At 30.7% G+C, this 17,493-nt stretch overlaps 1 protein-coding gene across 4 annotated transcripts in view; it reads left to right on the top strand.

Annotated features, from left to right (window-relative positions):
* LOC106468793 (histone-lysine N-methyltransferase 2C-like) overlaps window positions 1-17,493 on the top strand; it is a 120,412-nt gene that overhangs the window by 82,991 nt on the left and 19,928 nt on the right. For all 4 annotated transcript variants that reach the window (XM_022397154.1, XM_022397156.1, XM_013929233.2 and 1 more), the window contains 10 exons: window positions 577-741; window positions 1,413-1,485; window positions 5,151-5,323; window positions 5,843-5,901; window positions 6,584-6,851; window positions 7,156-7,292; window positions 9,641-9,727; window positions 9,945-10,385; window positions 12,304-12,414; window positions 14,023-14,132. In XM_022397154.1, coding sequence (XP_022252862.1) covers window positions 577-741; window positions 1,413-1,485; window positions 5,151-5,323; window positions 5,843-5,901; window positions 6,584-6,851; window positions 7,156-7,292; window positions 9,641-9,727; window positions 9,945-10,385; window positions 12,304-12,414; window positions 14,023-14,132 — 1,624 coding nt within the window. The remainder of the gene's footprint in view (window positions 1-576; window positions 742-1,412; window positions 1,486-5,150; window positions 5,324-5,842; window positions 5,902-6,583; window positions 6,852-7,155; window positions 7,293-9,640; window positions 9,728-9,944; window positions 10,386-12,303; window positions 12,415-14,022; window positions 14,133-17,493) is intronic.

Genomic DNA, 17,493 nt, shown 5'->3' with positions numbered 1-17,493 from the left:
GGTCTTTCCTTTTAAACTTTCTACAAATAAGAAACAGTAACACTTTATTTTTTCTTTGAATTACCTACCATAACCAAGGCACATTATTGAGAAATTGTTCAAGATATTGTTTTTGTCATCTTACACCTTTTAATGAAGATGGAAACATTGACAGGGAAATAGTTTTGAACAAAGAAGTTTTGTAAAGAGTGCGAATGGTAGTGTGATGTAAAATTACTCATGCTAGAAATTTTCATAAAAGTGACCTGAAAAACGGCACTAACTTGGTAACCCATGGCCCAATGAAGTTTCGTAAAGAGTGCGACTGTGTGGTGATATGTAAAATTACTCATGCTAGAAAATTTCATAAAAGTAATCCGAAAAACAGCACTAACTCGGTAACCTGTGGCCCAATTATAACGAAACCTGTTTTATTCTGTTTCTGTTCTCATTTCATTACAAATATGGTGCTATTGTGTACCGTTTTTGCTGTATTTAATTACAGACAAGCAAGCAAACAATCTCAGAGTTTTTGTAATATATAGATTGTATTAAGTTAAGAGAAAAGCTAATTTTAATTTTTTTCCCCCATTTTAGATTGCCAGTTAAGAGGTAGTTATGGGAATGCTACCCTGTCTAATCAGCCTGATTACTATTCTACCCAACCTTTCGGTAGTAACCCCCCAACACCACCAGCGTCTCTTCCTCCTACTCCTCCACCTGTAAGGGGTTATTATTATCAAGAATTTAACAGACCAAGAGGTGTGTCTTCATCAAATTTTAAGAAATTATAAGAAAAATTTCGAGTTTACTTAAATATGATAAAATGTATTATAAGAATGTAGGGTGATTTACATGAAACACTTTTCTATTGTTAAACTCTGTACGAATGCTCATTAATTCAATTGCAAACTTGCACATCCAAGAAATAAGCCATTGCTTGAAAGATATCAGCATGCTAAAATAAATTAGGTTTTATAATCACTAGCAACTAAAGTACTAGAAATTATTATATCCTGTTACTATACATTGTTTATTTTCTAATTTTTATTATTATTTTGACAAATTTAATATCCAGACCTAAATTTATAAAATTTTAATTTTCACCAATTTAGTTTATTATATATTTGACAATGTGCCATGAAGAAAAATTGAAATTCAAGATTGATATAATTGTGTTAAGAAATATTTAAAACATTTATCAATTAATTACATATATAAGACTGTGCAATAACTCAAAATTTAACCTAAATTCTTTGTGAGTGTTTAAAGTTTGATAGTTTAAGCTATAACAAGTTTGTTTTTATTTCATCCATTCTTCCTCTCCCGTGGACAAGAGACGATGTTTGTGATTTAATTTTACGTTTCGTATGGTTATGATTGATATAACTTGATAATGAAGGTATTATCAGCTCATATCATGATTTTTTTAGATCAACCTTGTGTGGACATTCCGGCATCTTTACCAACACCACCATTGTATCTCGATCCCCAGAGAAATGTCAGGTTAGTTTTATAGACCTTGATCAGGTATAGAAAAAAGCATTATGCATGAAAGTTTTGTAATAATTATTCTCCTGATATTGTTATTATATATAAATATAATTTATATTTAAAAGGCATCAGTTAATAAACCTCTTCTATTTAGCTGAATAATGCTGTCAGGGACTGAATAAAACAGGTTATCTCATAGGCACAACAACAACTTGCATACCTGCCAACTGTTCTGATTTTTTGTAATTCAGTTCCTTATATTTGCAAATACTGTTTGTTAAAACTGTCAAAATTTAAAAAAAACCTTAAAGGTCAGTGTTTCTGTTTGATTTGTAAATTGAACATACGTAAAAATGACAAATAAAGTTAAATGATTGGTGCAATCATTTTCTCAATGATTGTACATGCTCTTATTAAAGTTGATCTCCTGAAGTCAACATTATGAGTTTATACAATACAGAACTTCTGCAGGGGTAAACAAAGGCAAAAAAACATGAATCTGGGAATTCTCTTCAGAAGTTCTCTTTATTCTTGAAAATGTTCTTATGTTAAATTATATCTGTTTGAAAGTACAAAAATGTTCTTGTGTGATAAGGCATAAAAAAAAGTTAGTTAGGTCTAGCAAGTATATTAGATGACTACAAAATATTCCAATGATCCAAATTTTTACTTATTGAATATTATTGTTAGGTTTATTACACCAGGCAACAAATATAATTTTCTCTGCTACAAGAAGAAATGCAATTGTTTCCGAGTAATTTGACAATGCTGATTCTAAAAATTGTGTTGAATATTACTGATCATCTCTAGTTTTTGAGTTATGATAAATTTCTTCAAAATATTCTTGTATACCATGAAAATAACTTTTTCTTTAATAGCTTTATTTATGCCTTGAAAATTGTATTTAAAAATGTTCTAAAACAATACATAATAGCAATGCCAGTTTATAAAAGCAATGAGTATAATAAGATTATATACTGAAAATACATTCAGGCTATGTTGAAAACTTTCATCATGATATTATTTTTGATTAAAAAATATTTGCTTGACTTGTAACGTCTTTTGTGTGTGTTCTCAGTTTCATGCTGTAAGAACCAACAGTAATCTCCCATCATTGTAGGATTCTGTTGTCCTTGATATTGTTGTTCCATTATAGAAATATCTTGGTGGAAGTATTCACCATGCTCACTGCTCATTGCACTTAGATCATTTGGAAAGAAGTCTAAATGGGAGTGTAAGAAATGCATCGTTAGTGACATCCTAGACCCCATTTTCTTGTTTTTCTCAAACATATTATCAATCATCACAGCATAGTTTTTATCTCTGTGATTTCCTTAGAAATTTTTGACAACGAATTTTAATGATTTCCAGGCAGCAAGTTCTTTCTGATTGACTACTGTTTCAAAATCATTAGCCATCAATATTTCTCGAATCTGTGGCCCAACAAAGATACCTCCTTTCTATTTTGTTTCACTGATTTTTGGAAACTTCTTAAAAGATATCTGAAACCATTACCATCTTTGTTCATTACTTTTACAAAACTTTTCATGAGTCCCAGTTTAACCTGAAGTGGAACCAGAAAAACATTGTGAGGATTCACTAAGGGTTGATACTAGATCTGTTTCCTTGGTATGTAATTCTCTCTCATTTCTTCTTTTTGAAATGATTTTCATCATCTCTGCTATCCCGGAGACACAAAAAGCAACAATGTTTGGTATACCCACTCTGTAGGCCTAGCGGGAGTGTAATAACTTTTAGATCACCACATATGTTCCACCTATGGTGAATCATATTTGATGGTCTCAAGTATAACCTGCTTTGATAAGTTTCTTTCATGTTCATAACATGAGCAGAAGAACAGCTTTTAGACTAATTTTAGATGAGTTGTTAAAAAATCTGCATTCTTGAGGATGATGTTCAGTACCCAATTCTTCCATTAGTGCATCAACACTTGTACAGAAACACAAAGTATCTTGCATGCTGTAGTGAGAGGCAAAGACTTTGATGGTGACTTCAGTAAATTGAAACTCTTTTTTCTGGGCCTAATAAATTCCATTGCTGTAAACAAGAGCCAAAACGTTTCCCATGTTGCTTTTCTTGTGTGATCAGATGATGCAGTTTATGTTGATGTCCAGCAGGTAATAGAATTACTACATGAAGAGCATAAAAATGATTCATTGTCTTCCATGCAGAATAACACTTCTGTTCCTCAATTCTCTGGTGGATGTGGCACTGGAAAATTATCCCCATGAGGTACTGGTTTCATTGCAGATGCAGTATTTGGATATTTAATGTATGGTTTACTTTTTCCTTAATATCCAGAAACATTAGTCATGCATAAATTACAGTCAGTTAGTTAGTTTTTGAGGATTTCAGGTCATATCATGGGAACTGCAAATGACATACTTGCTCTCTTCTTACTCAGCCATTGTGTCAAGCCAGATGTGCAAACTGTACAACACACATGTGGAGCCCAATATTTTTCTTGTTCACCAATTTTACACACAAAATAGTGGTAGTAAGCTACTTTTACCTTGTTTGTAATGTTTCACCTTCGTCAAAGTGTTATATATTTTTCCACAAATTTAGCAGAAACTGTTTGGGTGATTTTTGCACTTTTGGAATTTATTGAACTGGAGGCAACCAGCATTTCAAATGATTTTCTAAAAAATATAAATGAATTTATGTTTATAGAACTAGAGTTTAAAAGATTTTAAAAAACAAAATGTTGAAGAATTTGATAATTTTGTGGGAATGATACGAGGAAGAAGATTTGGCTTCATTTTGACTGTGTGAACAGGTGAGTGTGGGAATGAAGCAAAAGTGGTGCAATTTGTTACAATTATATTGATAAAAAATAGAATATATGGTCAATATATTTGGAATTTTACCCATTACAACTGTCCAAATAAATGGTTTCACAGTGTAAATCTGTTGTACTGAGTTGATTGCATGGTATTTCATATAGTGCTGATAAAATATTGAGATATTACAATAACTCGAAACCTAGAGGTGCTGGACAAATTCTGACTACATTTTTGTAATCAGCACCATAAAATTACCCCTGAAACTCAACTTCCAGTAGCAACTTTTGTTGTCCAGTGCTATATTCAAACAATACACAGAAATAAAAAACTATATCAGGTATCAGTTGATCTCTGTTAATAATATTGTTAAAAAAATCATGATTCCTTCTTGACAGATAGTTGAGATACTGTCTATAAAGATGCAGCTCCAAATCACCAATGAATCATTGTCTCTTTTCTTTTTTCTTTTTTTTTTGGAAAGAGAGAGAGATGTATTTTTATGATTCATAGCTGAAAATGGTGAATATTTCAATCAGCAAAGTAGAGTATCAATATAAATATGTCATTGATTATCAATCAAGGTGAAACTGACTGAATCTATGTAGAATGATACTTTCTTATAAATAGTAAAAATAAAATATTAAAATTCTAAGATGAAAGGAAGTATTTTAGTATGTTTTTCAAACAGTTTCTAACAAAAAACTTTGTTATAGACTGTGTTCAGTAAGTTTGTACTAAGTTTCCTGCGATTTGATTATTACTGTTTCTATTGTGAGTAGAGAAAAAATATACATATGTATTCAGTGACACCCCTCTGGATTAAAAGAATGTAGTAAATTTTTTAATATATGATAATTTAAACATTTTTAGGGATGCTGAGTCTCCAGACACCATTATTTCTTCTTCTTCACCTGAATGTGGTTTCATTGAACCTCCAACCAAATTCCCAGGGCTGAGACTGATAGATAGTGATGAGAGCTCCAATGGCGAGAGAGTTATTTATTCCCCTACTGTCCCTATTGTAGCTCCTATTCCAATAAGAGGTGTGTAATTAATGTAATTAGTCTGATACACACACACACACACACAAAGAGGTGTAAACAAACTATGAGGAAGTAGTTCAATGATTTATGATATATTGTGTGAAGTTCGTTTTTTACACTATGGTATATTATTACAGAAGTTAATTTCAGCTGAGAAAATATGCATGTCCTTATAAGTTTTTGCTAATCAGAAAATTATTTTTCTTAAAAGTGAAAGTTATTTCATTTCATGCATATGATAACATAAAGCGTACTTCAAAGTAATATGTAGGTGCTTGAAGTGTCATAAAAATGGTAATGCTTAAACTTACTTAGAAATATCTCAGTATGAAAAAATATATATTATATTTGTATTCCACACTTGGATTTTTTTAAGGACTCTTCTTGACTCAAGAAAAAAATTGGTTGGCATCAATAAAACGAACAAATCTAAAGTTCAAATTTTTCAAATGCTGCTTCAGATTTAGCTATTATTAAAAACAACATAGAAGAGTCAGATGTTTTGTTTTTTTTTAAAAGCTGTGTCTAGTATTCATGATGGACCACCAACCCCAACATCAGAAAATGAAGAAGAAAAGGTGAGTTTCTTGAGAGCATAGCATTTAGAGCTTTGTAATACATCACGTATTTTTCATCTCAGATAAAAAAAATTTTGTACGATTTCTGATGAATTCTCTATAGTTTAAGGAAGATTTGTCTTCCTTGATAATTTTTAAAGTACTTTAACCCTTGTTAATTAAATGTATCTTGATGTTTAATGAATTTTGTTATTTAAATATGTCCTGCAGATAGATATGAAAGTAAAAGGTTTTGAAAAATAGGTAATATTTGAAATTTATTACTTATAATCATAATTACAAAAAAAACGTTTCATTTTAAACTGAAAATGATGTTTGATACTACAGTCAAGTGTAGAGAAGAAGAATAGTAAAGGTGAATATAGGATTTGCAATGGTTTTAGTGGCTATCTTTGTTGAGTTCACCAGGAATAGTAATTTCATAAAAGAAAATTTTAATGTAACTGAGGTGGACTTTTTAATAATTGAATGATTTGTGGGAATTTTAATCATTACTATGACATTAAAATTTTATTTCAGGAAAGTTTCATTGGTAATAACTTCTAATTGATATATTTGAATATTTTAATTATATTTGTGGCATGAGCACATACAAAATGAGTTAATGTTTTGAACCATTTCATATTGTTTTATTTAACAATATATTTTCAAAGAAAGATTGTATAAAATTACTCATTTTCAGGATAAAGAGAATGTAATAAAGGCAGAACATCGGTCTGAGATGTTTGCCACCAAAACAAAAATGTTAGGGTTAGGTGGACATCCTGCTCCACTTAAAGATTCTGGTAATGTGGCAGTTACTTTGACTCTGTCATCATCTGCATCAGATGATATTCGTGGAGTTCTTAATGCATTAGCAGACTTATTAAAGATACCTCCTCCAGCCACTTATGATATTGTTGAGCGAACTGCCACACCTCCTAGTCAGAAACTTGGACTGTATAAAAAAGGTATTGAATCTTTAGATTTTGTGATTTTGTTTTAATTAAAACTATTGTGTGTGTGTAATGGTATGGTAGTACATAAGTTAGAAATGTAAAATAGATAAACATTATGAAGGTTAATGGGAATATGTAGTAAAGATGCAAAACTGAAATTCATTAAATGTTATATTTAAAAACGTGTATTAAACAAAAAATATTGTGTGCATTATTTAAATAAGTGTGAAAATATAATTAACCTAAAATTAATTACAATGTGTATATCTTGAAATTTTCACTGTCTTTCATTGTGACTATTTTGTATTACTCATAGCCAAAGAACCAGCTGCTAACATTCATTCACTGCTGAATGGCAAACCAAGATTTTGTAAACACTGTGACATTGTTGTGCTCAGTGCTGGCATCCAAAAGAAGGCTTCTGAACTTCCCTATATTTCAAAAGATGAATTGGTAAGTGTTACCTCAAACACTGATATTAAAGGTTTTTCACATTTAGAGGCATTTCTATTTTAAATTGATGTTAATGATGGTTTAATTCTTAATGCTATAACATTTAGTATATGAAATATAAAAAAGCTAACTGAAAAATGAGTCACCTTTACAAAAAATGTAGATTGATTTCGTATCATGAATAAAACATGTACTTATTATTAAGGCTATTCATGCTTGTACTGTAGGGTATAATTGATAGGCACAGTGTAATTGTTTCTGTTTTTTCACAAGAAAGCAAAACAAAAATAATAATTGCTGTGTAAAATGAAAAACAGAATTGCATAAGTCATAATGTTAAAATAAACTGTTCTCCAACAAAAACTCTTTGTCTTCAGTATTTATTACTACTGACATGCCAAACAGTTGAATTACTGTTGTAGTGCCTATCACATAATCATCAAGCCTGAAATGATGGAATTCTAATCTGAATTGTATGTAGGTATGACCTACAAATAAGTAGTTGCTAATTCAGCAGTCATGGGTATGGGAAAACACTGTAGAACATTGCAGTAAATGTATATAAATTATTTTCCTGTTGACAGATACTTAAATATATCTAATTATTAGTTAGATTTTTAAAGGCATAATGTTTTGCGGTACAATTTGTGATCATACAGTAATTTTTGTGTTGTAGTTATAGTCTGAATTATCAGGCTATGTCAGTTTTTGATAAAGCAGCATACACTGATAATCAGTAACTTGAATGATTTTTATGTGAGAAAGAAGTATTCAATTGCTCACAGTAATGAAACTGACAGTACATAGATTATCCACTAGTAGATGGTTAAGTCTTTTAGCTTGTATAAAATTAAAGATGTTGTTGGTAATGAACTGACCCTCTGCAGTGTTAATAAAGTATACATATTCTTTGCATGTGTTAATTACATGTACATTATGCAGTTTCCATTTCAGCTGCTTTTGTGAGACATTTTAATCGATGTACTTAAGAATGATGTTCAGTAGGTGACGTTCTGAAGATTGTAGAAATGTTTTGTCATCTTAAGTCCACATCAAGTTGAGTAAAGCATTTCTACATGCTTAGATGCATGTGAATGTGGATGGGCTTATACCTTACAAAATGTATGTTTTAAATTAATAGTGGCTACCATGTATATATTACCCGTTTACAATGGTAAGAGTGTTTGAGTTTCATTACTAAGTTTTTTTTCTTGGAAAACTTTGTATGCTCATTAGTTGTAGTGTTTTTAATGAGAACTTCAAAGAACTCTAGCTTATTGTAATACTTCCATTTAATAATTATAAAGCAAGTAGTAAGATCAAGTTATGTTAGCTCCTGGAAAATAAATAAATTCATCCTTGAAAGTCATTGAAAAGTCCTAAAATTTTGTTCTTCAGTTTGAGTGTGAAATGGCAATAAATTTTGATTTTTTTATTCAGTAAGATATCCAAAACAATCTAAAAAGAAAATGGAGGTTTTATGTAATATGATCAGAAATAATAGCTTTTATATTTGAATGAAAACATACAAGTCCAAATTTATAATAACCCTTGTGTCAGTTTCCTGGCATTCATTTTAAAATGTTCATTACATGATGCCATTTAAACTTTTTTTTTTCCTGTATGTTTCAGTCACTTTAAACCTTTTTCTTGTCCATAGATTAAAGAAATATTCTTATACCATTTCAACTTTGTTAAATTTAATTTGGTACTTTAAGATGTTGGAACTTTTTAAAATAAAATTTATATTATTCAATGTACATTTTATTCAGTAATTCACCTTTACTTGATTTTTTCTTTATTACCAAAAGAATGATTACTCGTGATATCTTCCTCCCATCTAGGTTCATTTAATGTTCTTTAGGCAAATTTACTGAATATTCTAGTCTTTAGCTATGCTTTGAATTATGGAGGCTCTTTTATTTCTTTTTGTCAATAGAATAGTTACATTGTTAAATAATATTAGTTGGGGAACTTCAAACACACCTTGTTTTGTGTAAGCTTATTTTACAAAGTTATGAATTAAATATCCATTTATTTTTTCTTTTTACTGATTATACTTATTTTCTGTTATCCATTTTAGACTACCACACATGTAATGTGAGTTATATCCTTAACTTGTAGAATATTTTTTTTAGAGGTGGAATTTAATATTTTTCAGAGTATTAATTAATAGTTTTGTTGTGAAATGCAGGCAACTGGCTTCGAAATATTTTCTGTGATGCTGTAATAACAATGCAATATAAATATGTATATACATTTAAAACCTATTGAATTTATTTATTAACAGTGGTAACAAATTATAAAATTGTTAATGCACTATAGTATGAATTTAAATTGTTTTATAGGAAGAAGATGAAGTTATTTTCTGTAGCACCAACTGTTACATGCAGTTTGCTTTAATGCACCGATCACCATCGTCTTCAGAACAAAAGGTATATGTTGTTCATTGCACTTTTCTTATGTAATAGTTTAATTAATGTTACCCTTCTAGTTTGTTTTTTTGTTCTGTGTATGATGTAATATAAGAATTTCATTTTTTAAAATGGTACAAGCTGGATAATCTTAGTGTGTTTGGATAAATTGTGCTAACTTATGCTAAATCCACTGTATAATTTGTTGAACTTCTTGAGCTTCTTTTATTGGTTATAGGAGGCAGCTGCTGTGGTTAGTCATCTTAGTAATACTACCTTAACAGAAAGACATGCTAGTGCTGGGGAGAATAAAGGGGTCACCCTCTCATCAGAGAGCTGTTCTACACCTTTGACACCTACTGCTGTTGAAGGTGAAGCTGAAGCTCAGGCTAAGTTAACTTGTAAGAATATTCTCCAAGAATCAGATCTTCATCCAGATGATAGTGGACTAGACTTGTATGGGGCTGAGGAATCAGCCCCATCTGCTACTTCCCCCTTACCTGAAACAGAAAGAACAGAAGAAATGGAAGTTAGTCAGGACAGTGAGCACATTGATGGAATAACTGAGCAGGAGGGAGTGGCACATGAACAGGTGGGCTGTTTAGATGAAGAAACTACAAGTAGCTTCAGTTCTGAAATTTCAAGAGCTAGAAAACATCTTAGTATAGATCAACAACAGGTATGTATAGTGGTTTTACTTTATATATGTACAATATCTCAGAACTTGCAACAAATTACACAACAATTTGGTGGAGTAGTGTTTAGTCTTTAGAATTAAAGTTTATAATCCTAAGTTAAGAAAAACTTGTCTCAGAGAATATCATTCAGTACCATTAAAGTACTGTTCACAGATTAGCAATCTCCCCCCCCCCCCCCTCAAGGTTTTACTTATATTAGACTTATATAGTATTGCATCATAAAATTGAGATTGAAAAATTACTCAATGGTTTTAAATACCTATTGAAGAAAAAATCATTTTCTACCGTAATATGTATGTGTGTGTGTGTGTTAAGGTTTTGTGTATGAATTTGTTTAGATACACTTAGAGTAGTGGTACTGTCAGACTGTTGAATGGGGACCTAGGAACAATGTCACTGAGTTTTTTATTTGTACCCAATATTCATGTTATGAAAACATTGCTAGATCTGATGTCTCTTACCAGATAATTTAATCAGTTTGTCATTTTTGATCAGACCATTGGGCTCAAAGTGTCTTTTGTATTAGAAGTGTTTGGTAGGTATCACGTGTTGTGGAATAGGTTTAACCTTGCAATCATTGAGATGCCTTGCATGGCCATCAGATTTGTTCAAAACTGTGTTCCTAACCACATATGTGATTTGGTAGGTCGCTTAACTGTAGAGCAGCAGAAATGATCTTAACTGGTTTTACATTTTATAATCTTTGTTTATTTAACCCCAAAAGACTTTAGCCAGAAAAATATATGTGAAGCACAAGTTGTCCCCTAGTTTCTATATTAAAACTATTCCCTAAATCAGTGGGAATACTTTGTTATAATTACATCATTTTTATTTTTATAATATTAGTGTTTGATAAGTAAATGGAGGAACAGTAGTTGTCATTAGTGTAAATATGTAAATATCAGATTAAGGCTATAGTAAAAATAATCCTTTGAAACCCATTAGCATGATTACTAGTTAGCCAAAGTTATGTTAAACCACATAAACATAATTTCATTTCTTAAAAATAAGATCACAAGTTGTTTTCTAGTTGCCATGAGATTATTCAGTTATATGAAAATATATGTATTACAGTAAACCATTGCTAGAGATGACAAAAAAAAACTTGCTGGTAGGAAGAGACTACATATATAAATGTTCAGAAACATAAAAACCTTCAGCACACTAATTACAGAAGAACAACCACACAATACACAATTATGAGAAAGACCAATTTCTCCTAAAGCTAGCACTCTATTACTTTCCTTCCTTTGGTTATTTTATTTGTCCAAGATACACCTGTGATGTTTATTTCTATCAGAGTGTAGATAATACGAAAAAAAAAAAAAACTTTAAAAGCAGAATCAGTACTTTTTTCTTGCTTTCACTCTACATCTTAATAATAATAGAAAATGTAGCAAAACTTTTTTTTGGAAAAAAAAAAAGAACTGTCATAATTTCTGCAAATTTATATTCTCAAATGTGTTATTTCATGATTGGGATAATCAAAATACAAATTTTCAGTCACCCAGTAAGCTAGTGAAAAACTACTGGAGAAAAACTATGCATCATATGTTATTAATATCAATGAAAATGTAGTTCATGTGCTTACTTTCTAAATACCACAATGATGTTTACAAAATATATATTTTCATCACACTTTATTAATTTGCACTTTCTTTCTAAGATTAATTTTCTATGTATTCAGAACTGTTAGTATTAGACCTAGAATTGGCTGGCTTTTAATGTTTTTCTTATTAAACTCACAAATTTACATCTCAAATTGGATTTTGTAGAGTTTATACATAATTTTTATTTATGAAGTAGTAACTCACCCATTAAGAACATTGTCCTTCAGGTTATCCATATTAGTCAACATTTCTTCATGTAACATTACAAAAGGTTTCTCTTGTTTTGCAGGATTCTGAACCTCTTCCGAAAAAATGGCATGGCTTGCGATGGAAATTGTGGAATGAAAGTTATGCTTCTTCTCCAAAGTACAAAAGTCCATCCGAAGAAGAAGTTGGACAGGTAAATATAGTGACCCAGAATAAAACTGAAGAACCAGTGAAAACTCTCTCATAAAGGTTTATTAGTGTGCTTTGTTTATTCTGAGAGTTAGCTATACAATCTCTAAAGGAGTGTTTTTTATTTGTCTTTATGGAAGAGTGTATATGTTGCTGTTATGAGGACATACGAGTCAAAGTTTGGTGTTTCTTTAGCTGTAGGTTGTAAATGTGACTGTTTCCACCAATGATCATTAATTGTATGGGATATTTCACTTTTAACAATTCACTGCCAAGCTGGCAATTCACATAAAACCCTGCCTGCATATGTAGGATGTAATTAAAATCCAATTTCCATTCTACAGCAGTGCAGTCATTGTCAATTTCTCTTAAGCATAAGTCATACTACACCTACAATTTAAAAAGTCTTGCTTATTCTGGTCAGTGACCTGAATACTCCTAACAACACTGATTAACCAGTAAATGCTTTATAGCTTGACCAAATAATTAACTAATTACAGTGGTCGAGTTTAAAAAGAGCTCAGTGTTGCTTAGTTGCTACTTAATCTCTCCACGTGGCTCTGGCTTTGAATGGATTGCTACTAACTATGTGATTTAAGTAATCACAGCATAGTGAATTGTAAAAATTTTTTAGTAGTCTTATGGTTGATGAATGTATTAAATGATGCCCACATACATGTAATGCTACCTATAATTATGAATTTTGTACAGCACCAACTTTATCTTTCACTCAGTTTTAGTATTGACATATATTAGCAAACTAAAGCATAATTCTATTTGGTTTGGAAAAATACACCATTGTGAAAAACATTTTGTTCATCTAACTTTGCTTTAGACTTTGTCGTTCTCTTTCTTTCAAATGCACAATTGTGGAGATTATGTAAACTAATGAAGAAACTCCTTTTGCTGGTTGAAATCATAGTGCTGTACATACTATTTTGTATGATAAATATGGGGTTTAATTTTTTGTTTACTGAAAATACAGCACTTTAAGTACTTGTTTATATTAAGTAATAGGTTTCTGTTCTCTGTATGAAAGTACAACATTGTGAAAACTTTTGTTAGCTGTGGACAGGTTTTTTGTTTGCTTATTAAAATTTTATACATCATTGTGAAAACTTATGTAAATTATTCTGTTTATGTATTATTAAGTACTGTATTATTAAGGCTTGCATAAACATTAGAGTATTTTATTTTGCCTGTTTAAAGTACAGATTAACTGGTACAGCAGTAAGGTTTTGATTGTGGTAGAATTCTACTTTTCAAAATTTATGTGAGGTAGTGATTATTTTGTCAATACCACACTAAAGCAAAATATATATGCATAGTAAAATATTTTAAATTGTGCAATTAAAATTGTGCTTGGTGTATAAATTATGAAATTGAGTTAAATTTTATCATATTTCAAGTTTTATGAAGTTTACATTACATAGATTGTTTCAGATTACTAATTTAAAAGTTGATAGTTTTTATTTCATTAGAGATGTATTTTAAGTAGAGATGTATGGCAATAGTTTTTTTTGGTATGTTGTCATTGCAAATAAAGTCTTGACTTAAGTTCATCACTTATCTGAACATTACTTCTTAATCTAATTATATCTTGGTTTTATAGGCTTTGGATAGTATATCAATATGTGTTAAGCCAGACAAGTTACCAAGAGATGAAAGAAAATGTGTTTTGTGTCATGAGGTTGGTGATGGAGATACAGAAGGCCCAGCTAGGTAAGAAAAGTTTCTCTAATGAAATACTTGTTATTTGTAGGTTAACATCAGGATACTCTTGTGTCTATTCTTCAGGTAATACTGTTTTTAGTTTTGCACAGACATTGTTGGTGACTTTACTCTGAAATGAAGTTTTGTAAATTTCAGAAGATAAAACTTCCTACAAATAGTAAAACATATATAATTCTTTCTACACAGTTATCTCGTACTATTTTTTAAACATTTACCAAGTTTCATGCAGTTTAATTCAGTATTTATTTTTTTCTTTTCTGTTTACCAGGTATTTTGAGTTGATGTACCTCAAAAGCCATAGTGTTAAAGTAATAAATTATATAATAAAATATTAACTTAAATTCTGTAACGTTTTGTTCATTGGGCTTGCTTTGTACATTTAGCTGGTCTTCAAAAATACATTTTGCATACTTTATGCTTTCATTTCTGTGGTTCTGGAAAAAAATTAATTGTTATTATATCTTTTAATATTGACAGTAGTAATAAAATAATGTGTAAAGGAGGGTAATGACTTATTACAAGAACTTACTTCACATCTGACTTTTAAGGTTTAAGGTATGTATCATTGTTAATACCAAAAGTTTTCATATACATGTAGAATAGTGTAAAAGATGATGCAAGATATAATTATTTCAGATATCATGTCATAGACTTGAGAATTTAAAGAGTATTTAAAAAATTGATACTGTAACTATTCATTTTATTTAAAGCAGTACAGAATTTCTAAAATATACATTGTACAGAAATATATATTTTTAACTGAAACAATTTAATTATATTAGGTCGTCAATAAATTGTTACTTTTTTTAGATGAAAAAACTCGAACAACTTTTATGTCAAAACAAAACATTTATTAAATGAAATAGTCTCCATTCATATCGATGATGCTTTTCCATCTTACAGTCAGGTTGTTAATGCCCTGATTAAAGAAATCACTTGGCTTTGAAACAGAAAATGTCCTCTTTAACACCTTCCACTTTGCATACGTTTTCCCATTAATATGATGTTACAGCGAACGAAAAAGATGGTAATCTGATGGGACCATATCTGGAGAATATGGTGGTTGAGAAATAACTTCTCATCCCAACTCCATAATCTTGTGTTGCATCAAACGTGCCACATGTGGACGTGCATTGTCGTGAAGAAGAACACCACCTTTCCGATTGACGAGTGAAGGGCGTTTTTGATGAAGGACTTGATTTAAACGTTTCAGTTGCTGACTATAGATTTTTACATTGACAGTTTGCTGTGGATTGAGGAGTTAGAAATGAATTACTCCTTTGATGTCCCACCAAATACAAAGTATCACTTTCGGCGGATGGAGGCCAGGTTTTGGGGTCAGAAGCGGTTTTTGTCTAGGACTGAGCCATTGTTTGTGGCATTTAATGTTTGCATAGAGAATCCATTTTTTACACATTGGAAACGATGATCATCAGAAAGTTTGTGAGGCACCCAAACACCTTCCTTAAGGAGTTTTCCCATATTCCTTAGATGTTCATGAGTGTGTTGCCTTTGGTTACACTCAACAAGCGTCTTCAAAGCATCAATATTAATTCCAACATGTCGGCTTCTGCCATCACAGTTTTTAAGGCTAAAGTCACCTGAACAAAATTTGCTGAACCATTGTTGACAATTACGAACGTTCAAAACATTTCCATAAACTACTTTGATATTCTTTGTGGCTACAAAGGCGTTGTTTCCCTTCTTGTATTCAAACAGCATTAAATGCTGAATGTGTCTCATCATGTGCCATCACGATAAGGGAGTAGAATATACTAAACTTTACACATTATATAGGCTACACCAACGTGACGATTGGGCAGTTCATTTAACTATTATACATGATGTACGTTTTTTGGGGGGTGGTTAATGAAAGTGTTTCAAAATGCGATATTAATTTCGCAACCTAATATTAACCTCTCTGGACATTGAGAACCTTTCAGATTTCAAATGCACACCAACATATTGAATTTTAAAATTCAAAAAAAAATTATAATTCTTAAGTATTTTATGATTGATATATTGTCACATTTTAGCATTTATTTAACGTAATTTGTAAAGGCATATGAAAACAAAACTTCAGCAAAGTTACATTTCTGTGCAGCTCCATGTAATCATGCTTTAAAAAATACAAAAACAATTATCAGTATTTATTAGAAATTTTCTGCCCATCTCAAACTATAGGTTTATCATAAATACTGTAGTACTTTTTGTAGGAATGGGGTGGATACACAATACATGTGATACAAACTGTTTACTCATATACAGTACACCTTTAACAACCAAATAATATACCTTCAAAAGTATTTGAGAGACACCCTAGGTGATAAACAAACCACATCAAAATTACAAGTCATAGAACCACTTGTCAAAGTCAGAAGAGCAGATACAAAAACATTTGTAAAATGACAAGTTTCTCAATCTCACTGACTGACTGACATTGTTGAATGCTGTGTAACAAACAGACTTATCTTAGTTATAAGTATACCAAATAGGACAATAGCACATGGACCACATGCTAGTGCTAGCGTTTTTCTATACTAAACATTGCCAAAAGGATGCCATCTTAAAACGTGTGGTCAAATGAAACAGTGAAGGTGGTGTAGACTCCTAGATTTACAGCAGTGTGACAAGATCTGGAAACTGTGAGTAGTATAGGGTAGGCCAGCACAGGGTAGCCTTGAGAGAAGCTTCACTATCTAGAATAGAAGACAAGCTATGCTCTTGCAAGTAATTTATAATACATATTGTAAATTAAATCAAGTTTGCATTTATAAAGCATTTAATACATAATGTGGGAGTCTACAACTAGTTCAAATTGGCACAACCAGTCTTTGCTGCATATAAACCTTGGTTAGAAAGTGTTGTTTCCAGTTTTTTGTCATGAAAAATTGAAAAGTTGAAAGTGTTACAAGAATTTTTAAGGTGAACTCTGACTGCAAAGCTGAATCAGTCAGCTTTTTTGGATGGGCAATCATACACTACAGGTGAACTATTTAATATATCAATTATTTTGTTGAGCTTGAGGTGATCACTAAATTTTTCTTTTTGGTTAAACTAACATTGCATCCATTTCATCTGGTTTTCTTCCATTTCTGCTTAACCCGTTACCTGCTGTGGCCATTTTGTCTTATTGTGAGGGCAAAATCACATTTGTGAATTGAAAAAATTATAGAGAACTTATCTTTTATTGGATTTCAGATTTTATTTTTGTAAATAGCAGCATGACATTCAGTTATTTATACAAATTGAATTATTTAATGAAGTTTAAAAAGGAATTTAATGAAAAAAATTCTAAAATACATTTGAGAGTGTAAATAAGTGCCCTCTAAGAAGAAAATTTTTTTTA

This window comes from Limulus polyphemus, unplaced genomic scaffold (genome assembly GCF_000517525.1).
Source record: "Limulus polyphemus unplaced genomic scaffold, Limulus_polyphemus-2.1.2 Scaffold3166, whole genome shotgun sequence".
Lineage (NCBI taxonomy): Eukaryota > Metazoa > Arthropoda > Merostomata > Xiphosura > Limulidae > Limulus > Limulus polyphemus.
This window is presented reverse-complemented; position numbering and strand designations above follow the sequence as displayed.